The sequence below is a fragment of the Eucalyptus grandis genome, chromosome 8 (genome assembly GCF_016545825.1).
Source record: "Eucalyptus grandis isolate ANBG69807.140 chromosome 8, ASM1654582v1, whole genome shotgun sequence".
Classification (NCBI taxonomy): Eukaryota; Viridiplantae; Streptophyta; class Magnoliopsida; order Myrtales; family Myrtaceae; genus Eucalyptus; species Eucalyptus grandis.
Window position 1 is genome coordinate 22,399,933 of NC_052619.1, and position 12,452 is coordinate 22,412,384.

The 12,452-nt window shown below is 40.3% G+C and overlaps 1 protein-coding gene across 1 annotated transcript; it reads right to left on the reverse strand.

The window, feature by feature from the left end:
* Positions 1–6,835: 6,835 nt before the first annotated feature.
* LOC104416470 (serine/threonine/tyrosine-protein kinase HT1-like) lies at positions 6,836–11,576 on the reverse strand. The gene is made up of 6 exons (XM_010027863.2): positions 11,290–11,576; positions 10,193–10,325; positions 8,000–8,195; positions 7,620–7,741; positions 7,333–7,488; positions 6,836–7,192 (listed from the first exon to the last, which is right to left on the reverse strand). Exons 1-6 carry the CDS (start codon positions 11,574–11,576, stop codon positions 6,836–6,838), a joined length of 1,251 nt encoding a protein of 416 aa, XP_010026165.2.
* Between the last annotated feature and the right edge of the window lie 876 nt (positions 11,577–12,452).

The following is a 12,452-nucleotide window of genomic DNA, read 5'->3' on the forward strand; positions in this document are numbered from 1 at the left end:
TCTATCGAGTATAGCTGCCACGAGATGATTGAAATTTCATGCCTGAGATGCTGAAAATGGTACTAAAATGAAGATTTCGATGTTGCACGCGTCAACAAATTTCCAAGAAAGAGTCTCTCTTTGGAACTTTCTTAGAGAAAGAAATGGAAACACTTCACAACCTTGGCTATGCATAGGAGACTTCAATGAGGTTTTATACCATTGGGAGAAGGTGGGTCGAAAATCAGTGGAGAGATTCCGAATGACAGCCTTTCGAGAATTTGTTGATTCATGTTCGTTAATAGACATTGAAAGTAAGGGGTGTGCATTCACGTGGACTAATAAAAGGGAAGGAGAGGAATTAGTCAAGAAAAGACTTGATCGGGTATTTTGCAACCTAGAATGGCGGATCCTATTTCCAAATGCTGAAGCTTTTGTCTATCCAGCAATAGGTTCTGATCATGGTCCTCTAATGCTCTGTTTAAATTTAGTAGTACCGAAAAGACAGAAATTATTCAGATTTGAACCTTACTGGGTAGATCATCCTGAGTGTGCAGCTGTAGTAGATCAGGCTTGGAAGACAGTACATGGGCAGCACAAAAACCTGGTAAGGAAAACAAAGCAAGTAACTCAAGATTTGAGAAAGTGGAGCAGAAGATCTTTTAGAAATGCATCCAAACAGATTGGTGAGCTCGAAACCAGCTTATCCAGGATAATGAACAGAAGACCAGACAAATATGGGAGAGGAATACAATAATTTAACTGAGAAAATTGGCGCATTATGGCGCCAAGAAGAAATGTATTGGGGCATTAGATCCAGAATTAATTGGCTAAAGTGGGGTGATCGGAACTCAAAATTCTTCCATGCAACAACCATTCAGAGACGACAAAGAAACAAAATCAGCATGCTCAAACTTGATGAGAATGTGTGGAGCCGCGAGCCTCGAGTTATCAAACAACACATCACAGCCTACTATAAGAATCTATACCGATGCGTAGGTACCGACACTATCGGCCCGTCTTAGAGCAATGTCCTAGCATGGTAACCGAGGAAATGAATGAGGCACTCATAAGACCAGTCACAAAGGAAGAAGTGCAAAAGCAGGCTGTTTTTTTGGATGGGGCAACTAAAGCCCCCGACCGGATGGTTTAAGTGGCCTATTCTACCAAAGTCAATGGCATATCATTCATGAAGACATATTTCAACTTGTAAATTCCTTTTTCGAGAAAGGAACCTTTGATCCAGAACTAAACCTAACCCATATTACACTCATCCCCAAGGTGGCAAACCACGAAAGCATATCGAGTCGGGCCTATCACCGTGCAACTTCAGCTATAAAATTATCACAAAGGTCATGGCGAATCGACTCAAACCTTGGCTCCATCTCATTATTTCTCCTGAACAAAGCGCCTTTGTTAGCAATCGACAGATACAAGATAACATCTTTATAGTCCAAGAAGTTATCCATCAGCTACGAGTTAGAAAAGGCGAAGGAAATTTCAGGTTTGTGCTGAAAACCGGATATGCGAAAGCATACGATAGAGTCGAGTGGGACTTTCTATGTGATTGCATGAAGAAGATGGGTTTCGGTGATAGATGGGTGCAGTTGATTAGATTTTGCATCTCCTCAGCCCAATTTCGAATTTTAAGCAATGGTGAAGCAGGGGAAACCTTTAGTCCATCAAGAGGTATACGACAAGGCGATCCTCTCTCACCTTATCTGTTCATACTTTTGGCCAATGTCCTCTCCCACATGGTGAAAAATGCTGTCAGTGATGGTAGCCTAAAAGGTATCAAATTAAACCCTCACCGCCCCACTCTTTCTCATTTATTCTTCGCGGATGATGCTATTTTCTTTATGGATGGAACACTTAGAGAAGCTCGAAATCTTGCAAACTTACCGAATTGCTATTGCTTTGCGACGGCCGCCCGCTTAATCGTAACAAATGGGGTATTCTTTGGGGAAAGCTGTCCACAGGTTTTAAAAGGAAACATAGCATCGGAATTGAGGGTTCCTATCTTAGAAAAGACTGGAAAATACTTGGGGATACCATCCGATTGGGGTCCAACAAAAAAACAGATGTTCAATTGGATCATAGCACGGGTGGATAGAAAACTGGAGGGATGGAAGGAGCAGTTAATTTCAAAGGCGGGGAAAGAAGTACTAATAAAAATGGTTGTTCAGGCTCTTCCCAATATGCCATGAATATATTCAAAATACCCTATCCATTTGTAAAGCGATTGAAAGGAAAATTTCAAATTTCTGGTGGCGAAAGAATGCAGCACGAGAGAGGTGTTCACCGGAAGAGTTGGGATGTCTTAAAGATGAGAAAGGACCGGGGTGGCTTGGGATTCGAGATTTAATGGAACTAAACGGGGCAATGCTTGGGAAAACAAGCCCGGAGACTCCATCAAACTCCGGGAAGCCTTATGGAGCAGAATGTTTAAAGGACTCTACTTCCCTAATGGTAGCCTATGGACTGCTACAAAGGGTGCCCAGACCATCATGGGGTTGGCAAAGCCTTCTACTTGGCCGCGATGCTCTTGAACCCGATTTGAAATGGGAGATTGGGGATGGCAAATCTATAAACTTAAGAGAAGATCGTTGGCTCATGTCGGGCAAAATTGGAGGACCGGCGAATCAAAACGACCCAAAGTTAGTTGCGATATTATCGAGCCACACTCGCGCACATGGAAAAATCAACTCATCAATGAGCTTTTGACAGACAACATTTTAGAGGAGATCCAAACAAACGACACTTAGCATAAACACCGGACGACCACTTAATATGGATAGGGCATCACTCGGGAACTACAAAATCAAACATGGATATCACAGACTACAAGCGGAACCATAACAAACAAAGAGAATCGGGCATCATCTTCTTTTCAAGTCCCCAACAGACTATGGAAGGAAATATGGCACATACATACTAATCCCAGAATCGGGCACTTCATGTGGAGCTTATGTCAAGGTCTTCCTACGAGACTCAACCCGTGCCGAGGAAAATCTTACCCGAGCCTACTTGCCCTTTCTGCTTTGCGAGCATCCGGAGTCCTCCGAGCACCTATTTATCCCAGTGCCGGTGGACAAACGCAATATGGCTGAACTTTAGTGACCAAATCAGTACATCCCCGGCATCAATTACAAGAATAGATCAGTGGGTATGTAACTACCTCTTCTCCGGCATCTCAGCAAGTCAAAAGGCGACCTTCGCGACCATTTTTGTGGTACATATGGAAAGCACGAAACGGCCGATCTTTCAAGGAAGGAAAACGAGAACGAAACAAGATAATCGGTGAAGCTCGCCTAGCTCAGCAACTTTTCGAGAAGTGGCAACCACAAAAGACAGTGCTTACCTCGGAAAGACACTCGTGGGTACCTCCAGATCCGGGAGCGTGGAAGATCAACGTGGATTGCTCATGGCAGGAGAGCGAATCGAGGGATCCATCGCCGGTCTTTGTAGAGGAGCCGATGGGGTGTGCACTTGCTGGTTTTGTGCAGAAAAATCCGTGCTCAATCGGCTCACATGGCCGAAACCCTAGCTATCGGCGTTCGCTCGAGTGGTTGAAGGAGAAGAGAGCTGTTCTCGACAGCAATCACTTTCACCCTCACGAATCGAAGCCATCTTCTACGTATCTAGCGACTGCTCCTTGGCCATTCGATCGGTTAAGGCTGCACGAAACTCCATGGGCCTTGCGGCCCTTTGTATTGGACTGCCGACAATTGCTGGGCCGATGAAGGATGTTTGCTTGCAATTTGAACCGCGAGTCCAACCGAGCCGCGGACTGGTCGCAAAATCACATAGCTCCGGTTCCTTGCCGGGTAATTGGGTTACTAATCCCCGCACGAACTCTTTCTTATCTTATGTGTTGATTTTCCTACTATTTGTAATCCACCGACTTAGTATCAATCAAAGCGTTTTCACTTCGACCAAAAAAAAAAACCTCATAATTATCGTTTTATGAGAATACTTAAGCCCTGTTTGGTAATGTTTCTATTCCTCACAATTTATGTTATTTTGTTTTTCGGAATAAAAAAAGAACAGAAATCCGTTTAGTAACGTCGTTGATTTTTATTCCTCGGAATAGAAAAGTGGCTGGGGAATAGATTTAGAACATAAATAAGAAGTAAAATAAAAATAAAAAATGCTTTTTGTTCACGGGAACAATTTCTATAAATAAGTTATTTTTTCTTTTTTTCTTCCTTGCTACCCCTTCCCTTAGCTATTGCCCTTATTGTCCAGCCACCGCCGTTGGCCAGCCACTATTGTCGACCAGTCGACTGCCGTCGTCGACCACCACCGCCTACCTCCTGTCACCGCCCACTGCCTGCCGCTTGTCAGCCGACCGCCTCTTGTCGCCCGCCCACCGATTGACCGTCGGCTGGCCAAACGCGTTCTTTTATTGATAAAAATTTAAAAGGAATTATACATTGTGAATCATATCAAATACACTTTTATTCTTTTTCATTTCAAGAATATAAATTTTTATATAGTTACCAAACGCGTTCTTTTATTGAGATTGTTCTCAGGAATAAAAATAGAAAAAAATTATTTTTGAAAAAAAAAAAATATTCGAAACAGAAGCGTTACTAAACAGATCCTTAGTATTATCGCCTTATTCGGACGAGGATCGTGGGACCCTTACTAGTTGTTGTTAGATAAACTCGGCCCCTCCCTCCCTCTACTGTTTTTCTTTTCTTTAGTTATTTTTGCTCGCCATTCATTGATACAGCGCTGACTTAAGGTCACATCGACGTTACATGTTGGTTCTGTGTTGGATCTTCAATTCCATAGTGCTAGGGACGGCGACCTATGCAAGGACATGATCTTGCGAAAGGAAAGAAATATAAAACTTGATCGCACATAAGTAAAGACCCACGGTCAAATCGCACTAACACTGAAATTTAGAAAACTAAGAATTATAATTAACCATTATTATAATTTCATCCACTATGGTTAATTAAATTTCCCCCCTTGCCATCGTGTTTTCTGTTATTTAAGACAACAATGATATGTACATAATTAATTACTTAAGATACATGACATGTTCGGTAATATTTCTATTTTTGAGAATTTCTTTTTAGAAACATTTTTTTCTATTTCTGTTTTCGAGAACAATTTCTAAGTATTTTAAGGTATTTGGTAATTATATAAAATTTCTATTTTCGGAATAGAAATACATTCAATACGATGACCAAATATTTTTGTGATTTAGAATTTCTTTTGATTTATTAATAATTTTATTACATTTTTTCTTTTCTTTTTTCTTTTTCTTCTCCTCTCTCTTAGTCTGCCGTTGACCTTGGCCATGGCCGGTCGGTGACCGGCTAGACGAGGATTGATGAGGTCACTAGCCTTGGGGAAGCCTCACCTTGGTTGCGCAAGGCAGCCTCGCCCTACCACGATGAGGCTCGGGGGGCCTTCGCCTAGCCACGATGAGGCTCTCTTGAGCCTCATCAGTGGCTAGCAAGCTTGGGACGACCTTGTCTGGCTGGCCGTGTTGAGGCGGGTGATCGGTTGGGGGAAGAAGAGATGAAGAGAAAGAAAGAAAAAAAAGAAAGGAAAAACTCGCTTCTTGTTTTTTGAATTGTTCTCAAGAACAAGAAATAATTTTGTTTTTGTCTTTTGTTTTTATTCTAAATCTATTTTCGAAAAACAAAAGAACATAAACATGTGTTTCGGGGAGTGTTACCAAACACTCCTTGAATCTCTAACACACAACAACCGAGGGCAGACTAGGGCAGTGATTCGCCGGGCAACTATTACCCATGCCGACATCTCAAAATTTTTCTAGAGAGTATTTAATAATATTTGAGCTTTGAAATATTCTTCAGTGAAGCCTATACTGAATTTTAACAACAAGGATTGATTAGTCAAAACTTGGTATTCCTTCTTATTTTGCTCTCACAAAATAACATAATAAGTATATTAAAAATTGTATGAAAACTAGTTTTTTGTGCCACAAAAACATTTCATTGTAAACTGATTTTCTAAGTTATTGTACTCAGATATCTAAATAATATACCTTATTTTCCGTATCTAATTGGTGATATAATTTGTCGCACCGAGCAAACGTTCTACATCCATCCTTACATGTGAATGTCAATGCTTGTGTAAAAGGAAATTTTCAAATGGATCCGCCGGATATGAGAAACATATAAGAGTATGCTCGGTGTAGTTGAACGGAAAGGATTGAGAGAATAAAATTGAAAAGAAATGGAACGAAATGACAGAGAATGATGGTTTTAAGTAAGAACGGAATGGAATGGGGATTCTCTCATTGGTTGTAGGATTGGAAAAAAATATTTGAGAATGGAATGGACATTTCGACAAATTTAGTTTCGGATTCACTAAAACAACCGTAAGATTTTATCAAAACACCGAATAAGAATTTGCCAAACATAGTTCTAAAAGCACGGCAAGTTAATTAAAAGATTAGAAAACACAATTTATTTAACCGAATTATCAAAATATACCATTTAATATACTTTTTAAAAAAGACTATCGTTAAAGCACAATAAAGAGATAATCAAATACTACCGACGATTATAAAAGCAAGCGCAAAATCATTAGCAAGCACACCCTTAAGAAGAAAGGGCAAAGGACCGTTGTATTAACATGAATACGGTCGAGATAACTGTCGGAAATATAGAAGACCAAACGCACGATAATCAAACTTCAGCAATTGTATCTTTAGGACCGAAATCATGAGGCTGATTCAACCCATTAGCAAGAACTTATAAAAGATGTCTCTCTCTCTCTCTCTCTCTCTCTCTCTCTCTCTCTCTCTCTCTCCGCGTTTCAGAGATTTTTTCTACATAAATCCCTGCGCAGTGCAGAGGCGAAGCACTCACTTGGCCGCTTTACAAGTGCAGGCATAGTAGAAGCAGCCGCGAACGCTCGGCAAGAAGCTGCTCTTCTTACGCTTGTGGCCCTCCTTCGGCTCGGCCACGATCATCACCTGCTCGTTGTCCTCCGGCCCCTTATCCTCGGCAGCTTCCTTGGCCAGTTCCGCCTCCGCCTCTGCCTCCGCCTCTGCCTCTGCCTCAGCCTCGGCCTCGGCCTTGGAGGCCAGTTTGTCAAGGACACCCAAGAGGAAGCCCGTCACTTCTGTGAACTCTGGGCGGAGCCTCGGGTCCTGCGCCCAGCAGGACTCCAGGAGAGGGACGATTTCCTGGGGAATGGACTCCAAACTGGGCCTGATGTTCTGAAACCAAAGTCGTCGACAATTTTAGTAGCGACAGGCTCGCGTTTAAGGAAATTTACTATCGCGGGCTCGAAGAATTTCTAGCATGAATCGGGGGCGGGCAGTTCTTCAAGCGCCCATTGAAAAGCAGGATTACATACCCGGCATGCGTCATAGGCCGCAAGTATGGTGGTCCTCCCGTGGAACGGGGTCTCGTTGGTGAGCAGCTCCCACAGGATCAGGGAGAAGCTGAAGACATCCGCCTTGTGATCGTAGTGCCTCCTCGTTCCCCTCGGGCACGGTTCGATGCTGTACAGCTGAACTCCATACAGACCCAGAAGACAAAAGGAGAACAGAAAGAAAAGAAGACTGAATCAGATGACATTGTTCTAACCAAAAGAACTGGCATGAATCAATAAGTTGGTTCTGGAAATGATTTGAAGTGTACCTCAGGGGCCATCCACCTGTAGGTGCCCATTTCACCGGTCATTTCAGCGGTTACTTCTTCTCTTGCCAGCCCGAAATCTGCCAGTTTGAGATGCTTCTTGTCCTCCGTCAGGAGCAGATTGCCTAGGCAGCATCAGTTTTTGGCAAGGGCATACGATATAAATCCTTAGAATCCATCTATATCTACCGAATATAATCCGTTCGAGGCAAAACCCTAACGACAGTAGATATAAATCGCCACGTGTATTGAAAACCCTAAGCCGTGTTGGCCACATCCCGGTTCGGTCCTAGAGAGATTTGCGAGGGTCTCGCGGGAAGTTTCGAAACGTGAACTTAGAAAGAACAACAGATATTAAGTAGCAGAAAAGGAATGAAACATACTCGGCTTGAGGTCACGGTGGATGATGTTGTTGGCGTGCAGGTACTCCATGGCTCCGGCGATGTCCAGCGCGAAGCCAATCGAGAGCTTCAGATCCAGAACCTGGGGTCGAATGCTGCTCAGATGCTTTTGGAGATTGCCATCTCTCATCAGCTCAGTCACAATCATCATCAATGGTTGCACGCTAGCTCCCACGAACTTGTTTTTCAATAAACAAAGACAAATCAAAGAAAAGGAAGTTCCATCACTACCATTCTTAACATTATGATTTAATTAGAAACTCACAAGAATGGAGATTACATTGAAACTCGAAGTTATACGGAGCAGAGAATTCATGACAGACAACTGATTTGGCCATCGTTACAAACTCGCCTACACTAACACTAAGACCAAAGTCTTATCCATTTATAGATGGAGCTTCAATAGCAGCTAGATTTAGACTACATTCATGCAAACATTTCATATCAAAGTTAGCACGATTATTAATATCAGCCAAGGTATTAATCCCACAACCTTAACCATCAATTAAGGATTGGTTGTACCGAAGATATTTAGGTGCATAAGTTTCGAGCCTACGGCTTGCCATTCGAAGAATGATGATAAAATGCACATCATTTTCTATCTAACTATGGCTAATGACGATAGGCATTGTGTATCTATAGTGTTGAATATTCTTCGAAAAATCAACATGAAATTTTCCATCAAATTAAACTAAACCCAATTTACTACAGCATTACAGGAAAAAAAAAACCTAATCCTAGGAACTTTTACTTATTTCACCATGCTTTTACATAACCATTAGCATTGCTGTTTCCAGATGTGTGCAAGCTAGGTTCATATCATTCTAGTAAGCCAACCTGGAGAGACAATAAAAAAGAAGAAGAAGAAGAAAATATCGGGATATAATTCGAGGTATAACTTTCAGGTTAAAAAGACGTTCTATTTCATACAGATATGAAAGACAAGTTATGTTTTATGGTAGCCTAAGTTTCCATATAATAATACACCGAGTTCGTCATGACTTTTGCTCAAACACCAAGTTCTATAGTTTTCCATATAATAATACACCGAGTTCTATAGTTTTCCTTAAAAAATCCCGAAATGATTAAAGAGGCATAATTTCTTGGGAAAATTCCAAATAAGGACCCAAAGTTGACCAATTTTCTCAAATAAGGACCCGAAATGAACTTTGTATTAGATTTAGTCCTAAAGTGGACCCATTGTCTCAAATAAGGACCTGAAGTGGTTGAATCAATTCTAAATAAGAACCTTAGCTTGTTGGTCAACCAAATATTTGCTGGCTATTAAGCATGTGACGTTTCCGACCACCGGAGTTTGGGTAATTTTGTCCAAAAAAAAGAGAGGAAAATTAACAAATCCTAAAACAGAAACAAAAAAAAAAAAAACCATAGGTTTTCTACGGTCTCCCCGTTCCATGTACCCATCCTTTTTTAAGTCAAAGACCGAAGTTCTCCCCATTCCTTATACCCATCATTCGCAAAGTCAAAGACCCAAATTCTCCGTTGGTTGAGGCACGAATTCAAAAATAAGAAGAAAACTAGATGCTTCTTTTTTTGTTTGCGGAGACCTAAATTCTCCGCTGGTTGAGCAAGGTGAGAAGCAACGAGAATCGAGTCATAACGATCATTGGGCAGTGATTTGGTTGAGGAGCAGCAAGGGAGAAGAAAGAAGAAAACATAAACATCTAAATTAATAACCTAAACTTAATTAATTTAGAATTTTCCCTTTTTTTTCCAATCACAAATTTCTGACAAAATTGCTCCTATTTTAATCGCCGGAAAATGTCTGTCGGTGAACTAAGGTCCTTAATAGAGATTAACTTGATCACTTAAGTTCTTATTTAACACAAAATTCACTTTGAGTTCTTATTTGAAACAATGGGTTCACTTCGGATTCTTATATGACATAAAGTTCACTTTGAGTCATTATTTGAGAAAATAGATTCATTTTTGGTCCTTATTTAAAATTTTCCTAATTTCTTTATGATGAGAAGGGTGGGGAAAAATACAAATTTTCCTTTTAAAAAAAAGGTTTCAAACACAATGTGCTATCTTAATTATTGTCAAGCACACTAATTTTTTTTTTTAAATTACAATTTACCATAAGAAAAAAAAAGCTTCAGACACACTGTGCTATCTAAAATAACGTCAAACGCCATAAAATTAAGAATATACCTTCACAATGTTTTGGTGGGTGGCCCTGGAGAGAAGCATGACCTCCCTTTTGAATCTCTCCTTGTAATCCTGATAAGTCATGGATTCTCCATACGGCCGAATGATTTTCACTGCGACCGACTTGGAATCGTACCTGAAATGTGGTATTCGAAACATTAGACTTTTATTGATTATTTAATATAGACATTTTATTAAAAATTTATCCCTAAAAAAATTATGATAAAAAAAAATAACAGATGGCTCAATGAATCTTTTTACATCATATGTTGTGCTGTCTTGTTTTGGGTTAAAATAACTCACACCAATCATTGGCCAATCCAATCTAATTCTCGTTATCCGAACACTTGGATCAACCGTTACGGAATGTTTTTTTAGGCGATATCTATGACGGTATTATAACCACGTGGTACTTGGCAGATATGCATGAGATTCACGAATGACTAATCAATAGACCGTTAATGTAGTTAAATCTTTCCGTATATAAAAGCTCATTACTTGATCCGTCAGTTCGATTATCCTGATCTAGGTGGACATGGTCCGTATTTTAACTATAGTTGCTCATCCATGTGTGGTTTTCCCGCGCCGATCCAATCAACTGATTGCGCATACCCGATAGGAAAAAAACAAAGATTTAACACTAGAATGCCTATCACAGGTCTAAAAAAAACAAATTTCAAGCAAGATGGTTTCCTTTTTTTTTTTTTAGCCAGATAGGGTTGATGAATTCTCAAAAGAGAGTGCGAAAAATCAAGAGAAAGCAAAACAAAATTTATCCAAACGATGCCAAAAAATGAAATTTTTATAAACAAATTTTAATTTTAGAGGGAGCAAGAGGAAGAGGAACCTATACTCCTTCATAGACAAAGCCCGACAGGGAAAAAAAAAAAGATTTAACACTAGAATGCCTGTCACAGGTCTAAAAAAAAACAAGCTTCAAGCAAGATGGTTTCCCTTTTCTTTTTCTAGCCAGATAGGGTTAAAAGAGAGTGCGAAAAATCAAGAGCAAGCAAAACAAAATTTATCCAAACGATGCCATAAAATGAAATTTTTATAAAAAGATTTTAATTTTAGAGGGAGCAAGAGGAAGAGGAACCTACAGTCCTTCATAGACAAAGGAGTGACGACCTTCTCCAATCATTCTACCAACCCAAACCTCGCTCGAATCGATGAGCAAGCTCTCATAGATCTCAACCACGTCGTCACCAACTTCATCATTGCCGTTGCCGTGGCTGTCGCAGGCATCACTACCATCGCCGGCGTCATCGTTCTTGAATCCGAAGAGAGCTCGGCGGATGTTATCAAGGGAGAGGTTAAAAAGCTCCTGTTGAGACGACCCATGTTGCAGCATTGATAAGGGAACCAGTTCACTGGGGAGTTGCTCCATAGTTACCTTGCTTTGGAGAGAAAAAAAGGTAAAAATGGTGGCTGTTTTGGAAATGAGAGCGACTTATATAGTATAGAGATTGAATTGAGGGAACTAGGGCTTTAATTGGGATTTGTTAACATGACTTCGAAAGCACAGTAGTGTTAATATCATTTTAATTATAGTTATAATTGGGATTTGTTAATCCGGGTAAGCTCTACAAAAACTTTCCCGAAAATAATCGGACGTGCGATGTCATTGCTATTGTCATTACTCTATAGAATGGGCTTAAACTTAAGGATCTGTTTTGCCATATTAAGACGAATAGGTTTGAAGTAAGGGTCGAATTTGGAAAGGTCGTAAATGGGATTGGGAGGGAAGCGAGAGAATGCAAAGTTAAGGCATCTCGTTTTGCATCATGCATAATTAGGAAATCATTAAAGCTCAATTAATTATATGGATAATTTCGAATAAGGATATAAAGTGATGCCATTTTCTCCACCCAAGTAAAAGGCTGGATCTTGTCCTAAATAATGTTACAAAATGGCCAGCTTAAGTCTTAACTAAGATTTCATCCAAAAAACAGAAAGTCTTAAATAAGGCCCCGCACTCATCCATCAACCAAATTTCCATGATCGACGAGCCCGTGCACCTCATGACGGTGCGTGGACTTGCCAACCAGCAAAGAGTTGGCCGACCCAACTTCATCAACTCGACATCAAATTTGTTTTTTGTTTTAACTAGGAAAAATGACACAAACGATCCCTAAACTTTGGCTTAATATATAATGTAGTCCCTATACTTTTAATTTATTCAATGTAGTCTTTGAACTTTAGCCCAATGTACAATGTGAACCCATCTTTTAATTTGTTTAATATTGTTCCTAAACTTTTGGTA